Raw genomic sequence first — 15,512 nt, 5'->3', positions numbered from 1 at the left:
TAGGCAATTGTGACTTAACTAGGTTGTTTGGCAGGGCTGCCCAACTCCAGCCTTCGAAGGCTGCAAATAGGCCAGGGATCCTATGCGTCCTTGTCGGAAAACAAGTAGTTTTACTCATTTTTAATTTGGAAGTCTGTGCACAATTTGGATTTCCAAAAAATGTTGAGGACTGAAGTTGTGCAGTGTAGCAACCCAACTTCTAGGAAGGGCTCTTTTTAAAATTGCAGCATCTCGGGTGTTTTCATTACATTTCTGATGCACACGGAAGAGCAGAAACTGTGGCCCAGTTAATTATTGGCTAAATTATGGACTGAGGCAGAATGTCAGTAATTTTTCACCCCTGCTACATAGTATCTTGCAGTGATAGGAAGACAGCTTATTGACCTGTTCACTTTAAAACTCTGTTCATTGTGCCCTGTAGACCAGCTTATGGAGGCCGCGATTGCCCAGGTGCCACCTATGAATATCAGATATGCAATAATGAAGAATGCAAAGGACCGTATGAAGACTTCCGTGCACAACAGTGCTCGCAACGCAACTCATATTACACACATCAGAATGCCAAACACACGTGGCTTCCATATGAGCATCAAGATGGTGAGTGTCCGGCGGCTGTTAAAATTATCAATGATTGCAATGGATAGTTTAAATAGCTACATAACAAGCATAGCGCTATTATGACCCGAACACTGTTGGTAAAGGCAGCCAGATAATACACTTTGGTGCTCTTATGTAACGTTTTTTTTTTTTTCATGAATAGGTTCATTTTTAAATATCCCCTAATTCCAATGAAATATGTTGCAAGGTATTAATACTGCAAAACGCTGCCTTGTGCTTCTCTGTTTCTTTTGCTTCTGATGTTTCTTAATTATTCACTCACCTGTCCACACTTTTGTGTCCTTTTTATTGGGTCCAATAAATGAATGGGGAATAATAGTTATAAAAACCAGGGCAAGATGAATGACCCCATTAAAGGTTTTGGGAAGCTGACATTCTCTGTAAAGTACTCAGAAAATGAGCCTGTCACTTTGTATAATTACACACTGCAGCATTATAAAAGAAGCAGAGAGATATTTGATATTTGTTTTAATTATGCTTGACTGACACAAGGTTGTAGCATTGTAGTGTGAACAGACACAACATACATATACTTGGTAAAATTGCAAGTCCAGACACACTAAAACACCAGGAAATGGGTGACCTGCTATTTAAGTCTCGGTCTTGTGGAGCTCATATTGCACCTTAGCATGGCATGTTTTAAAAAGCTCTTGACACGCGAGTTGGAATGACTCGTGTGTACGCCTCAAAGAGTGCAGTGTTATCTCAGATGAAAAAATCCCTTCTTTATATATCATTCATTAGTCTACATTGACAGACAAAGAACCTTTTTGAGTGAACTAGTAATTTAATTCCTTGGTGTATATATCCCAGAGACGACATTCCCATATGAGGAAAAATCACTGCTTGATAACACTTTCTTACGGAAACTATGCAGCCTATGTGAAAAAAAGTGTCACACTATGGACAAAAGTATTGGGACACTTGACCATTACACCAACAGGGACTTTTATGACATTGCATTCAATACATAGACTTTAATGGCTGTTCCAGTTCATCACAAATGTGTTCGATGGCGTTGAAGACAAGGCTCTGTGCGTGGGCCAGTCAAGTTCGTTCTTACCAATCGCAACTAACCATGTCTTTATGGACCTTTGTTTGTGCACTGGGGCAAAGGCATGCAGGAATAGAAAAGGGCCTTCCCCAAACTGTTCCCACAAAGGTGGAAGCATGTCCCCTTCAGCATACCAAGACATTTTGGACAATGTTATGCTTTCAAGTTTGCAGACTGTGAAAAGACTGTGTAACATGTTTGATAATGTATGAGGAAAGCATTATGATAGTGTTTAATGCATTCTGTCTTGTAACTGAATCATTTTCCTTGATTGCAATCTCATTGTCCATTGTAGATGCCCAGAAGTGTGAACTTATATGCCAGTCCAAAGAAACTGGAGATGTGGTTTTCATGAACCAGGTGGTTCATGATGGCACCAGATGCAGCTACAAAGATCCATATAGTGTTTGTGCCAGAGGAGATTGTGTGGTAAGAACATTAGCCATAGAAATGTAATAACTGATTTACTAACATAAATATGCTACCTTGTGTGGGTTAAATTAAAAAAAAAAAAAAACATTTTTGTAGTGGAGCCATGCAATCATTGGGATTTTGTACACCTCACATTTAAGCACAAATAGGTGAGAACACCTACTGAGTTAACTAAAAACGCTTTTCACTATTTATCTGATGCAGTGATGTAATTGTTGTGGCAACATATTTAATCTATGTGTAAAATGGCTAAAGAGCCTTATGTTAATATGTATTTGTCACAAAGGTTCATGTTGTAAATAAAACATCATGGGCTAAAATGTGGGTGGCTGCATAATTTGCATGTGGCTACAAAACAGCATGCTATTTACTATGTAAGTGGGAGTTTTGTTCCATCAACATAAAGCAGTCCTTAGGCAACTGCAGAGACCCATTAAAAACAACCTCACATTCACCAAAATACATAAACTTAACTCTGCTGTAAGGTTTACGTTAACCTGCCAATTTCTGGAACCAGAGGGAATTAAATGTATGCTTTCTTCATTATTACACCTGAAAATAAAATCTTGGTAGGTTTTCCTAGACCTTATAAAAATGAATACGTTACTGGAAGTTTGCTGGGGTTAACCCTTCAAGTGATGTGGGCCAAGAAAAGTTTTTTCCCGGCCAGGGGCTGGGATAATTTTCTGAGTTTTACTGTAGTTACATTAAGGTGTCAATCCTATACACAATGTAGACTTTGGTAGAAAAACCTTTATATTTTTTTTTCAGGACAAGTTAAGCTATTCATAGATACTAAGTTTAGGTTTTATCTGTAAAGGAACGCAGCGCGTTTTTACAAGTGACGTGCAGCTTTCCTGTTGCACATAATTTTAAACATATGAGACTTCCTTGTGGAGCTCAGGGGCCAATTGACAGCACCCCCTACACTATTTGGCTCTTAGGCTTTTCAAGATGTAAACCTCAATTCATTTCACCCAGCAGCCAAATGTATGTAGGTGAGCTGTAAAGACAATATCTTAACAGACTCCAAGGTCATTTTCTTAGTGTCCCTCTGTATCCACATGCGTTAAAGTATAAATGTGTTTGGGGAAAACAACCTGTATTTATGAAAAGTACTGCAGCCATTGAGAATGGAATGCTACTTATTAATATGGCCTACATGTTCTAAATTTCCTTAGGACTAAATGGCAGGCGTAGGTAACATTTTAATGATCTAATGCAAAGTATTTTAAACTTACTATATTAAACAGTATCCATTTTAAAATATATATATTTTTAGAGCATAGTATAACCACAGCAGCTGCTCTAACGCTATCATTACTGTCTCTTTCATCTAATTTTAGTTGTGAGTCTGTGATATACCCTCAACTTTTAAAATTATTATTTTAAATCATTACATATGCTTTTTGATGGGAGAACCTAGTGAGACGAATTACTGGCTTCATACTCAAAGAACCGATTGTGAGATTAATCTGTAATGAATCAGCCTGCTGTTCCCCAGAATAATGTTCCCATGGTCCAGACTGGTGACATATTGTTAAATATTTAAATCTGGACACAAATGCCTTTATTTATGTGGCCTGGTCTAGTTTCTGTAGCACTCAATACAATGTCCACAGTTTAGGTTCAATGCCATATCTTGTTTCCATTGCTGGTATTTTCTTTAAAGCACTTTTTATTATGTTTTTTATTGTTATGTGTATGTATGTATATGTTCTGAGCAGACAAAGTTGCCTTTCATCGACCATATAGTATGTTTTTGTACGAGGAGTCAATTGACTTTATTTTTACTTTGCAGCTCACTTGTGACACCTAGAGGTTATTAGGTGAAGTTAAAAACATAACTTGACAAACATAACATTTGGAATCAGCAACCTCCTGTCAACTTTCGACAAACATAAATATATATTTTAAAAAAAATGTGGTACAGCTCACATATTCCACTGTTATTTTTGAGACTGGTCTATACTAAGCACTATATGCCCAGTTTTACCTTGATACATATGGCCCATGATGTTTGAAATATGTTATTTGTACCTTAATATTTCTATAGACTTAAACACTGTTTGTTAAAAAAAAAAACGCTTCTGTGGTACTAGTCTTGATTGCTGGAATAATGCTGGAGAAATTCATGCATATTGTTGTAGGCAAACATGTCAGTTTTATATGTATCAAATGCAGAGCAATTGTATTTTAAACTTCCACTGTATATTACAGTTTTTAGAAACCGTTACTTCATCTTAATCTCTTCCAAGAATGTGTCACCCGGGGGCCCTTGATGTATCAGAAGAAAGTTATATTGCAATACACAATGTAGAGTGACATAGTAATTGAAGTTAACTTACCCTAGCAGCATTGATTGTGATGAAGAAATTAAAAAAAAAATTGTCTGGTTGCCTTTTTGAGTTGGGATAATGATGACAGCTGTCCTGTGTTTTTAACCTCTATCTAATATATAACCGCACCTTGATGTGCATCAGAAAAGAAGAGCCAGTATATGGAGTTTTAAAATGTATGTAGTATTATATATACCGTATTAGCTCGATTATAAGACAAGGTCTTATAATCGAGGTCGTCTTCTAATCAATTTTTTATAACTTTTCCGTCTGAATCCTCACAAAATTAGGTAAAGTGATGGAAAATCCCCTCCAAGTTTATCAATTCAGGTGTCCTGATTTCAGAAATACCTAATAATAGATTTTCCATACTTTCCCAGCACTTATAGGGAACATACTATAAGGTGTACATTATTTGTAGAATTTTTATGCTTATGGCTTAACGGGTTTGGAGGTGGTGAACGGGAGCAGGAGGGTTATACTGGGTAGATGTTGTGTTAGGGCAATGGGATGTAAGGTTTTTTTTCCTTTTTATTATTATCTTTTTTTATGCTGGCTTCAGCTGTCAGGGGGGCAACGACAGCCTGATCTCCCTTGCAGCGGCAGGGATGTGTCACTGCCGCTGCAAGAAGGGTAGGACGTACCGGTACGTCCGTAGGAGATTCTTAAGATGAGTTTTTTGGACGTACTGAAGGGGTTAATAAATGTGAAAAAATAGTTTACATGAATTAATATTTACTGGTAAAACTTTTTCCTATAGGGTAGTCTTATATTCAGGCTATTTCTTTCCTAAATTAATATTAAGATTTTGGGGGATCATCTTATAATCGAGCAAATAGGGGATATATAAAAAATACTTTAGTTCTTCTAATAAAGTAAAGAGGTTTCGAGGATACAATGTCTGTGTCCTGGGAAGAAAACGTGTTCTATAGCACATTCAATAAGTGTTCTCTCATATACTATACACCATAATAGCTGCTTTACTTTCTTTTTTTCATTCACTTATAATAACTATAAACTACATTACTGTTAACTACCACCAAACTGTTCCAAAATCTGCAAACATTTAATTTCCTGTGTGACATTGTTTTACATTAAACAACTATAGTTGAATAATTCAGATCTTGATATATATCCCCCTCAAGGATCCTAACTCAAATGCCTTGAAGGTAGGTGGCAAAGGAAGGTGATGATTCATGCAACTGTTTTTCTTAACAACTCAGTCCATGTTCTAGTCAGTGATAATCACAGTTGAAATGACTTGATAACCAGGCACAATAAATAATCTTTTCTAGATCTGCTTAATGTAAATTAGACAAGTCTGGCTTCAAAATATATTTTACTGTTCTTTCGCTGGATGGAACAGTTAAGAGTTTGCAGATTTGTGGCTTTGCTTTCAACAGTGTAAAATTTAAATATCTGAATAGTCAAGTTAGGGAAATTGAACTAGGTAAAAAGTTGCATTTGAAGCCCACCAAGTTCTTTCTGTGCAACCCATAAAGATATTTATATTTACCTATCAGTCAACACGAGGCCTTAGCACACATGAGATATCAAAGATTAAGTAAAGGGGAATGCAACACTGGATGAAGGGACCTGGTATATGAGACACGTATTTACTAAAACTTGATTTGAAACTTAGGGGTTCACTTTCTTAAACAAGAAAATGTCCAGTGTACCCTCCATAATGCAAAGCTAAATCTTCGATGAAACCTTACCACATTAATTATGCATTAAACAGGGCCAAAATGAGTCCAAAGTGATTTTAACTTCATATTTTAGGTTTGCAATATCAGCTATAAAATGAGTTATGTACAGTTTTTGACTGATACAATGTGTTGCTAATGATATATTCTCCTTATCATCTGACTATAACCCTGTTGTTAATTTGTTTCCATTTTCTAATAAAGGTTATGTGCCAGCTATATTATAAAACATACAATTTCCTACACAATATCTCCAGTCCCCTATCCCTTCAACTCACAGGTCCTTTCTGTAAAATTATACAAAAGATTGAGGAGCGCACAACCTAGAAAGCATAAAAGACTTAAAAATTCAGATTCCCGGGTTGTTGCTAGAATAATAATGGAGGATAAATACACAAAACAAAGCAAGAATTTAGCGCATACTGAGTGAATGCCATTCACAAAATCGCCATATATTGTTAAGCTCGCCAATACATACTTGGTAAGAAATATAGCTGTGAAAAATTAGATATGACTCGCCAAACTTGAGGTACTTTGACATAGTGGCAAGCTATGCAATATATGGCCATATGGAAATGGCCAATATGTATGTTTTTTGAATGGTATTCACTGGGCATTCACTGACTTTCTGTAGAATGTATGCAGAGTTAACCATAAAGCATTTTTTTTCTTTTTACAAAGCCTGCTGAACATAAAATGTATTCCCAAAGTGACTTTTTGTGGATTATAAAGGTTAACTCTACCAGTCAGGAGAAAATCACTTGGGCTGTCTCTTCATAATTAATCTAATGGGATGAGATCTAATATGTTGTAATACTGCTGGGCCAACTTATTTATTGTTAGTGTCCAGTCATTTTTGCAGCCTCAAAGTAATTCTCTCCATTTCCATGAAAGCACATCGGATGTGACAAGGAAATTGGTTCCATGAAAGAGGATGACAAATGTGGAGTTTGTGGGGGAGATAATTCTCATTGCCGAACAGTAAAAGGAACATTAGTCAAGTCTCCAAAACAAACTGGTAAGCACGCTTGTCAATTAAAGATGTCTGCACTGTAGGCTGTTAAGATTATCATTATATGCCCCCTGAATGAATATATTCTTATGTGTCTTCAAATTGTATTTAGATATTAGCTGATAATTTCATGAGTTAGTTGGGGATGGCTCCGCAAGTAGTGTTCCCACCTCCAGTACCTACCTCTAGCACAGACACCACACATCCTCTCATTTGAGTCCAGTATATGGCACTCATATCACCTCTGATGGCCGTAGAGTTATATTTTACTTTCTATCTTTCTGCTTCTAAACCCTGAATTATCTTTTCCCTCTCCATCTGTCCACCTTCACGGCTACCTCAGTACCTCAACACTAAACCTTTATATGTGAAACCTGCCTGTGTTTGTTCCGCTACTTCTGTCCCCCCACATATTCTTCCCTATTCCTATCACTGTCAACCACTAAACCCAACCAACATGCGCAACCTAAACAATATTATTCATATCATCTCCAACCATAAACTCCCTCCCGTCTTTAACTGTACCCTATGGCATGCCTGCTCGGTATGCAACAAACTCGCTTGTATACATGACCTTTTTCTCTCCCATGCTTTTAACCTCCTAGCACTTACTGAAACCTGGATCCCCTCCCATGATACTACCGACTCTGCTGCACTCTCCTTCGGAGGATTACACTAAACATAATATTCAGAGATATAATTTTTAAATTATGGGGAAACAGCTTCTTGATCCAAGAAGAGACCTGACTGCAATTCTGGGGTGACTAAGGAATTTTTTTTTGTTGCAAAATTGGAAAGAGCCACACTCCTAGGCCTGATGGTAGAAAGGGTGGTGTTGTAGGCATCATTCTCTCACCTTACTGCTCTCCTAATATACCCTGTCTTATTATGGGTGATTTTAACATTCATTTAGATATATCTAACAACTCTGCTAGCTCCAAACTCCTCTCCCTTTTGGTCTTTCTCAATGGACTAATTCCCCTACACACACTAAGGGACACTCACTTGATCTGGTTTTCTCCAGATCATGCTCCCTTTCAGATTTCTCCTGCTCTCCCTTCCCTCTGCCTGACCACCACCTTCTAACCTTTTCTCCAGTGCCAACCCCTAACAAAACAAAGTTGCAGCACACACCTCATATTTGTAGGCCGTTGCCGGATAATACCCTTACCCAACTGTCAGCCTTACTAGAAACTCTCTTACCATACTTTTTAACCCTTTCCTGCCCAGACGCAGCAGCCTCTTTTTATAACAATACACTTGCCTCGTGTCTCGACAGCATAGCTCCAATTACTATATGTTCCCCCGACAATTGAAACGCTAACTGTGGCATACCAAAACCACATGGTTTCTTCAGAAATGCTGCTGCAAGGCTGAACTCTACTTCAGAAAATCAAAATCCAGCAAAGACTCTACTCACTATTAATTCATGCTTCGCACCTACAACTCTGCCCTCTCTCTCGCCAAACAGCTCTACTTCTCTACTGTCATATGCTCCCTTTCTTCCAACCCGCAATGCCTTTCTTCTACCTTCAACTCCCTTCTCTGTCTCTCCATACTTACACCACAAACCTCTCTCACTGCCCAAGATCTTACTACCCACTTGAAAGACACTTCAAAACTATTAGACAAGACCTCTCTTCTTTACAACCCCCACCACCACTCTCTCCACTCATCCCATACTAACTGCCTTTTCCCCTACAACTGAAGAAGAGAGCCACTCTTCTTGCTTCCTCTCACCCAAAAACCTGTCTCTTTGACCCCATCCCATCACACCATACAAAGTCTCTATGTCCATTTTTTGGTCCATCACTTACCCACCTATTTAATCTTTCTCTATCATCTAGAACTGTACAAACAGCCTTCAAGCATGTGCTAATCACACCCATTCTAAAAAGTCCTTCTTCAGATCCCATCTGAGTAACTACCGCCCTATCTCCTTGTATACAATCGCCTTACTAACTTCCTCTCCTCTAATTCATTCCTGGACCCTCTATAGTCTGGTTTCTTCACTCTATTGAAACAGCTCTGACAAAAGTCTCCAATGACATGCTCTTTGCCAAAGCAAAAGGTCACTTCTCGATTCTAATACTATTGGATCTCTATGCTTTTGATACTGTTGATCATCATCTTCTTTTTGACTCACTTGCATCTACAGGCATTTGCGATACAGCTCTCTCCTGGATCTCCTCATATCTGTCTAACTGTTCCTTCTCTGTCAGCTTCTCTGGCAAGACATCATCACCCCATCCACTTTCGGTTGGTGTCCCCCAAGGGTCAGTCCTTGACCCTCTCCTGTTCTCTCTTTATACTTCATCTCTTTGGCAAACTAATCAACTCATTTGGGCCTCCAGTATCATCTATATGCGGATGATACCCAAATCTACTGGTACCCAAGTCTTCTCCTGGTCTCTCTCCATCTCTCGTATCCTGTATTACCAACTGCTTGTCTGCTATTTCTTCTTGGATGTCACAATGCTACCTGAAACTCAATCTTTCTAAAACTGAACTCATTATCTTCCCTCCTTCCATCTCCACTCCACTACCTGAATTCTCTATCACCATTAACAACATGACTATCTCTCCTACTAACCAGGCCCAAAGCTTTGGGGTCATTCTTGACTCAAACCTCTCCTTCATCCCTCACATTCAGTCCCTCACTAGATCCTGCTGCTTGCACCTAAAAAACATCTCTCGCATCCGCCCATTCCTCACCCAAGAATCCACAAAAATTCACTTATTTCCCATCTTGACTACTGCAACACTCTTCTGGTTGGCATTCCACTGTCTCGGCTATCTCCTCTGCAGTCTGTCCTAAAGGCTGCTGCTAGGCTTATCTTCCTTGCATGCCGCTCCTCTTCTGCTTCCCCACTCTGTGAAATCCTTCACTGGCTCCCAATTACCTTTATAATTATATTTAAAATCCTGGTACAAACATATAACACACTGCTCCTCCATACATTTCTGCCCTCATAAGCAAATAAACTACTCTTATCTCCACTTCCTTTTTTCGTCTACAAGATTTCACTCGGGCTGCCCCATATCTCTGGAATCTACTTCCACCGAACCTTAAGCATTCACCCACCCTCCCAACATTCAAGAAACATCTCCAAACTCACTTCTTCAGAGAAGCATACCATCTTAGCTCCTAGAACGTTCTTGTCATTGATACAACCACCACACTACCTCTCACCCTTTCTCTGTACCTTGTGTTTGTCACCCCATTGTAAGCTTGCGAGCAGGGCTCTCTCCACCTAATATATCAGTTTGTCTTAGTCTGTCAGTTTTCGTCTTGAATATATGTATTAAGCGCTGCGTAAATTGTTGGCACTATATAAATAAAAGATAATAATAATAATAATAATAGTACGATGCAGGCTATGCCAGCTAAGTACTGACTTCTGTAGTGCGAATTGACCAGTTATAAGGGAGACCTGTGATGTCACATTTGGTAAGCAGTGTACATAGGAATCAAATTCTTCCTTGCTAGTTATAAGTAAAACCTCATGATGAAGCTCAGTGCCTGAGGAAGCCACTTATTTTGCCTGAACAGTAGAGGTGACCCTGGGTAAGAATCTTACATTTGCAAAGACACTCCAAGAGCTTAATCTTTTAGCAGAGGCATGCAGAGCTGTAAAACTTTACATGTCTTCTCTAATAGCTTCACTAAAATATTATTGTGCTTTGTATACAGTGTTTCATTGAACCATCCTATTGTATCACAAACATTCAGTTTTAATAGACTCAAAATATAATGACCGTAAATGTAGTTCTAAAGAGTTCTCAATGATGACGTCAAGGTTTTACCAACATCTTTTACATTGTTGTTGCTGTGATACTGTAAGCAATGGCTTGCTTGTATTCATAGTCATTTTCTATTTTTGTCACATAATAGTTTTTTTAAAATCAAATAACTGTTTTTTTTTATTGCAGCTGGAGTTCTGAAAATGTTTGAGATCCCAGCGGGAGCCAGGCATATTCAAATAGAGGAAACAGAGCAGTCCACCAACAACCTTGGTAAGAAAATGTCAAATAAACCACCAGAGCAAGTGTCTGAAAAGAATAAGCTAGTCAACAAAATTGTATTTTTATTGCATGCTGGAGTCCACTTTGTATGACGTCAACGCATTTTATTGGATAAAAATTTGGACGTGTTATTGCGGTTAGAAAGTGAGACTTTAGTATGAAAACTTCTTGCACATGCTAACTAGCACCAGTGGCGTACCTGGCAGGGGGGTGCCCACCGACGCTCATCAGGGAGGCGCGTCGGTTGTGCACGTTTCCAGAGATGGACTATACTGTCTTCCACTAGAGGAGCATGCTCGTTTGGGGAGATCAAGGATCTCCCTCCAAGTGGCTTAAAATCAATCAAGGGAGTGGGAGGACCTCCGATCCTGCTCCCTTGCGATGTTGTGCATTGGGATTTAATCTCATATCCTGGCACTCAGCACTGAAGCCACACCCATTCCGCATTGGAAGCCTTTTGCACTGACGAAAAAGACAGAATAAGAAGAGCCCTGGAGAAAAACAAAGAGGAGATGGAGGAGGAAAGGGAACTGGAGCAGGAAAAGAGACAGTGGCAGAGGAAAGGTAGGGAGACATTGAGAGTATGTCTCCCTACATCGAGGCTTAGTATATAGTGATGGGGGTTACGCTGCACTACCATAAATGTCTGTCTCACTATGTAGTGATAGGAGTTATGCTGTACCACTGTCAATGTCTAACATATATTTTACAAATTTGTGCAATAAATATTCTTGTCAACATTATTTTTTGAGGGCGTCTTTAAATTTGAAAGTGGGGATGGCACATACAGGATCCACCCTGTGTGCAAAATACTCTAGGTACACCACTGAAGTCACTGAAACAGCCGCCAGTCTCATGTATGCAGAGCATCAGTGGTCAGATGGTATATATGGGCTTGGCTACTGCTACTCTTATTGATTAAAATTGGGGTCCTATTGAGCATGTGCAAGAAGAACTTCAGTAGTCAACTGGGCAGATGTTAAATGAGACAGAAGTCTAATTTTCAAATTCTATTAAATAAAGTATGCATGCAATATTGACACTCATTGACAATATGACCAAATGAAGCTTTGTTGTGTGGAAATTTATGAAACTTACCCAGTCCTGGGACCCAGATTGTCACCCTGAGACTGTAGGTCAAACCTGGCAAGTTCCCAAGTATAGTGCAAAACCAGGTGTGCGTCTGCATTACTCTACATCACCCCTCTCAGATAAAAGGCTGCCCTGAGGTGCAATAATTTTCTGATATGTGAAGCCTTTGGGACATATTCAGAGAATTCCCTGGTTTGATGGGCGCTTAACATGAATATTGTTTATATATGGCTTTATTTTTATTTTTTCACAAGTCAGTAAAATAAAATAACCCTGCTCTTGCAAGCTTACAATGCAGTGTGGGTTTTAAAAAATAATGTTACTCATGTGAGTAAGTTCCAATTTGCTTTTACATGAGTTGCCATTAGTGTTAAATCATCCATACAGTTTAGCAGAATCTTAATATTTTTATTAATTGAGACCTAATGAATGGTTTGCAGCACCAATTAGCAAATATTTTGATCATTATATTTTATTTGGGATATATTCTCACTTGAACGATGCATTTCTGTGTCATTTTTCTGCAGCCATTAAAAACCAAGCAAGTGGCCATTTTATCCTGAATGCTAAAGGAAAGGAGAACAAATCCAGAACCTTTATAGAAATGAGTCTTGAGTGGGAATATACTGTTGAAGATGGGAAGGAAAGCGTGAAAACAACTGGACCCTTGCATGAGTCCATTGTCATTTTGGTAAGTCGTTTGTGGTTGAAAACTGAGGGAAGCAAGCGAAATAGAAACAAAGAAAGAACCATTTGGCCAATCCAGTCTGCCCAACCTCTGAATACTTTCCTTAGTCAATGGCCTTATCTTATATCTAGGTTAGATTTATGCCTATCCCATGCTTGCTTAAATGCCTTTACTCTATTAACATCTACCACTTCTGCTGGAAGGCAGAATACTCCAAGTGAGGTCCCACCAGTGCTGTGTATAATGACATAAGCACTTCTCTCTTTCCACTGCTAATACCTCTCCCTATACAACCAAGCATTCTGCTAGCATTTCTTGCTGCTCTATTGCGTTGTCTACCTACCTTTTAATCCTCTGAAATAATTACCCCTAAATCCCTTTCCTCACATGTTGAGGTTAGGACAGTATCAACACATTAAATGCAAGTTGCCAGAGCTCTGACCATTTTTCCAGTTTACCCAAATCATTATTATGATGTCATTTTTATGTTGTCAGCAAAAAGATATACTTTTCCATCAAGACCTTCTGCAATATCACTAATAAAAATATTAAAGAGAATGGGTCCAAGTACAAATTCCTGAGGTAACCCACTGTTAAAAAACCTTGCTCTGAATATACGCCATTGACTACAACCCTCTGTTTTCTGTCACTCAGCCGCTGCCTAATCTATTCAACAACATTGGGATCTAAACTCAGAGATTGCAGTTTATTTATAAGTCTTCTATGTGGGACAGTGTCAAAAGCCTACTGAAATCTAGATATGCCTACTATGTCTACTGCACCACCTTGATCAATTACTTTAGTCACTAAGTCAATAAGATTAGTTAGGCATCATCTTCCTGAGGTAAACCCATGTTGTTTTTGATCTTGAAACCCATGTGACTTCAGATGTTCAACAATCCTATTCTTTAACAAAGTTTCAATTAATTTCCCCGCTACAGATGTAAGACTTACTGGTCTGTAGTTGCCCGACTCCTCCCTACTGCCTTTTTTGTGAATGGGCACAACATTCGTTAATTTCCAATCCTCTGGGACTACTCCTATTAACAATGATTCGTTAAATAAATCTGTTACCGGTTTTGCTAGTACTCCACCATGCTCTTTTAAAAATTTGGGGTGTATCGCATCAGGCCCTCTCAACTTATTTGTCTTTACCTTAGACAACCGAAGTAGAACCTCCGCCTCACATACTCGCATGTATCAAATGACTCTGTAAAAACTGAACAGAAACATTCGTTGAGGCAGTCAGGTTAGCCCTTTATCCTCTTCTACATACCTTCCTTCTGTTGTTAAACTTACCATTGCTTGTTGTACTTTACTTTTCTCATTTATATATCTAAAACACATTTTATCTCCCCTTTTTTACTGACAGGGCAATTCTCTCTTCTGTGTGTGATTTGGCAGCTCTTATAACTTGCTTTGCCTCATTCTGCCTAATCTTATAGATCTGTATATCTAAAGGTTAACTTCTTGTTTTTACTATTCTGTCCACTTCTGCAGAGTACCACAGCAGTTTCTTTAATTTTTTGCTATTACTGACTAGCCTAATACAATTTTTTACTGTTACTTTTAATTATTCAACTTTCAAATAATCCCATTTCTCCTGGACTCCATTTAAATGGCCCCAGTCATATTCGTATATTAAACCACACAGACTGATGATCACTAGATTCCCAAACTTACAGAAATATCCGTTAACATATGTCCATTTGTGAACACTAAATATAACATGGCTCCTCAACTACTTGTTTTAAAGATAGTCCCAGTAGGGAGTTTAGAATATGTGCACAACTAGCTACTTTGGTTTTCCAGTTCACATCAGGAAGATTAAAGTCGTCCATCATTATAACTTCCCCCTTTACTGTCATTTTAGCTGTTTCCTTAAATAGTACATTATCTAGCTCTTCTCCTTGTCCAAGGGTCTACACGAGTTACTGTACTTATCCCCACTATACTGAATACGGACAATACAGAATTAACACAATAACATTACAATTACAATATAGAAATTAATAGTAACATGAACACATGGATCCTGAGCTTGCAAATGTACATTTTAAGAGGGTAATGGTAGTAAGCCAAAAAAATAATGCTCTATGGTGTCTTCCTAATTTGTTTTTTAATTTACTTTAAAAATAGTTTACATTTTTAAAATCCTTCATCTTATTAAATCAATGATATACATATATCATATTGATCTGATACATGTTTGTAGTGTGATACATATCAAGTCAACACAGTAATATGTAGTTTTTGCCTTTGGTTGTGAAAAACAATTGATGTTTTTTTTTCTTTCTAGAAATGGTTTGGGTCCTTGACTCTCAAACTCTGTAGAAAGATGACAATATTTTAATTAGAAATAAATATGTGATGAGGCTAACATACTGACAATGAGGGTGTCCACATACTTTTGCACATCAATCTCACTTAGTCAGAGTCATGACGTTAAGGCAATGCTTATTTATACCAGGAAATCAAACACACCCCTATAATTTATTGATTTTTCCACTTGACTATGGTGTAGAGAGTACCTAATTTACATTAC

The 15,512-nt window shown here is 38.2% G+C and overlaps 1 protein-coding gene across 1 annotated transcript in view; it reads left to right on the top strand.

The window, feature by feature from the left end:
* Positions 1 to 15,512, top strand: part of ADAMTS14 (ADAM metallopeptidase with thrombospondin type 1 motif 14) — a 106,343-nt gene that overhangs the window by 74,911 nt on the left and 15,920 nt on the right. The window contains exons 12-16 of the mRNA XM_053450665.1: positions 422 to 597; positions 1,968 to 2,101; positions 7,044 to 7,167; positions 11,095 to 11,178; positions 12,807 to 12,970. Of these exons, the coding sequence (XP_053306640.1) occupies positions 422 to 597; positions 1,968 to 2,101; positions 7,044 to 7,167; positions 11,095 to 11,178; positions 12,807 to 12,970 (682 nt within the window). The remainder of the gene's footprint in view (positions 1 to 421; positions 598 to 1,967; positions 2,102 to 7,043; positions 7,168 to 11,094; positions 11,179 to 12,806; positions 12,971 to 15,512) is intronic.

Source organism: Spea bombifrons, chromosome 11, assembly GCF_027358695.1.
Source record: "Spea bombifrons isolate aSpeBom1 chromosome 11, aSpeBom1.2.pri, whole genome shotgun sequence".
NCBI lineage: Eukaryota > Metazoa > Chordata > Amphibia > Anura > Pelobatidae > Spea > Spea bombifrons.
The sequence above is the reverse complement of the archived record's forward strand: the minus strand, read 5'-3'. Positions and strand labels throughout refer to the sequence as shown.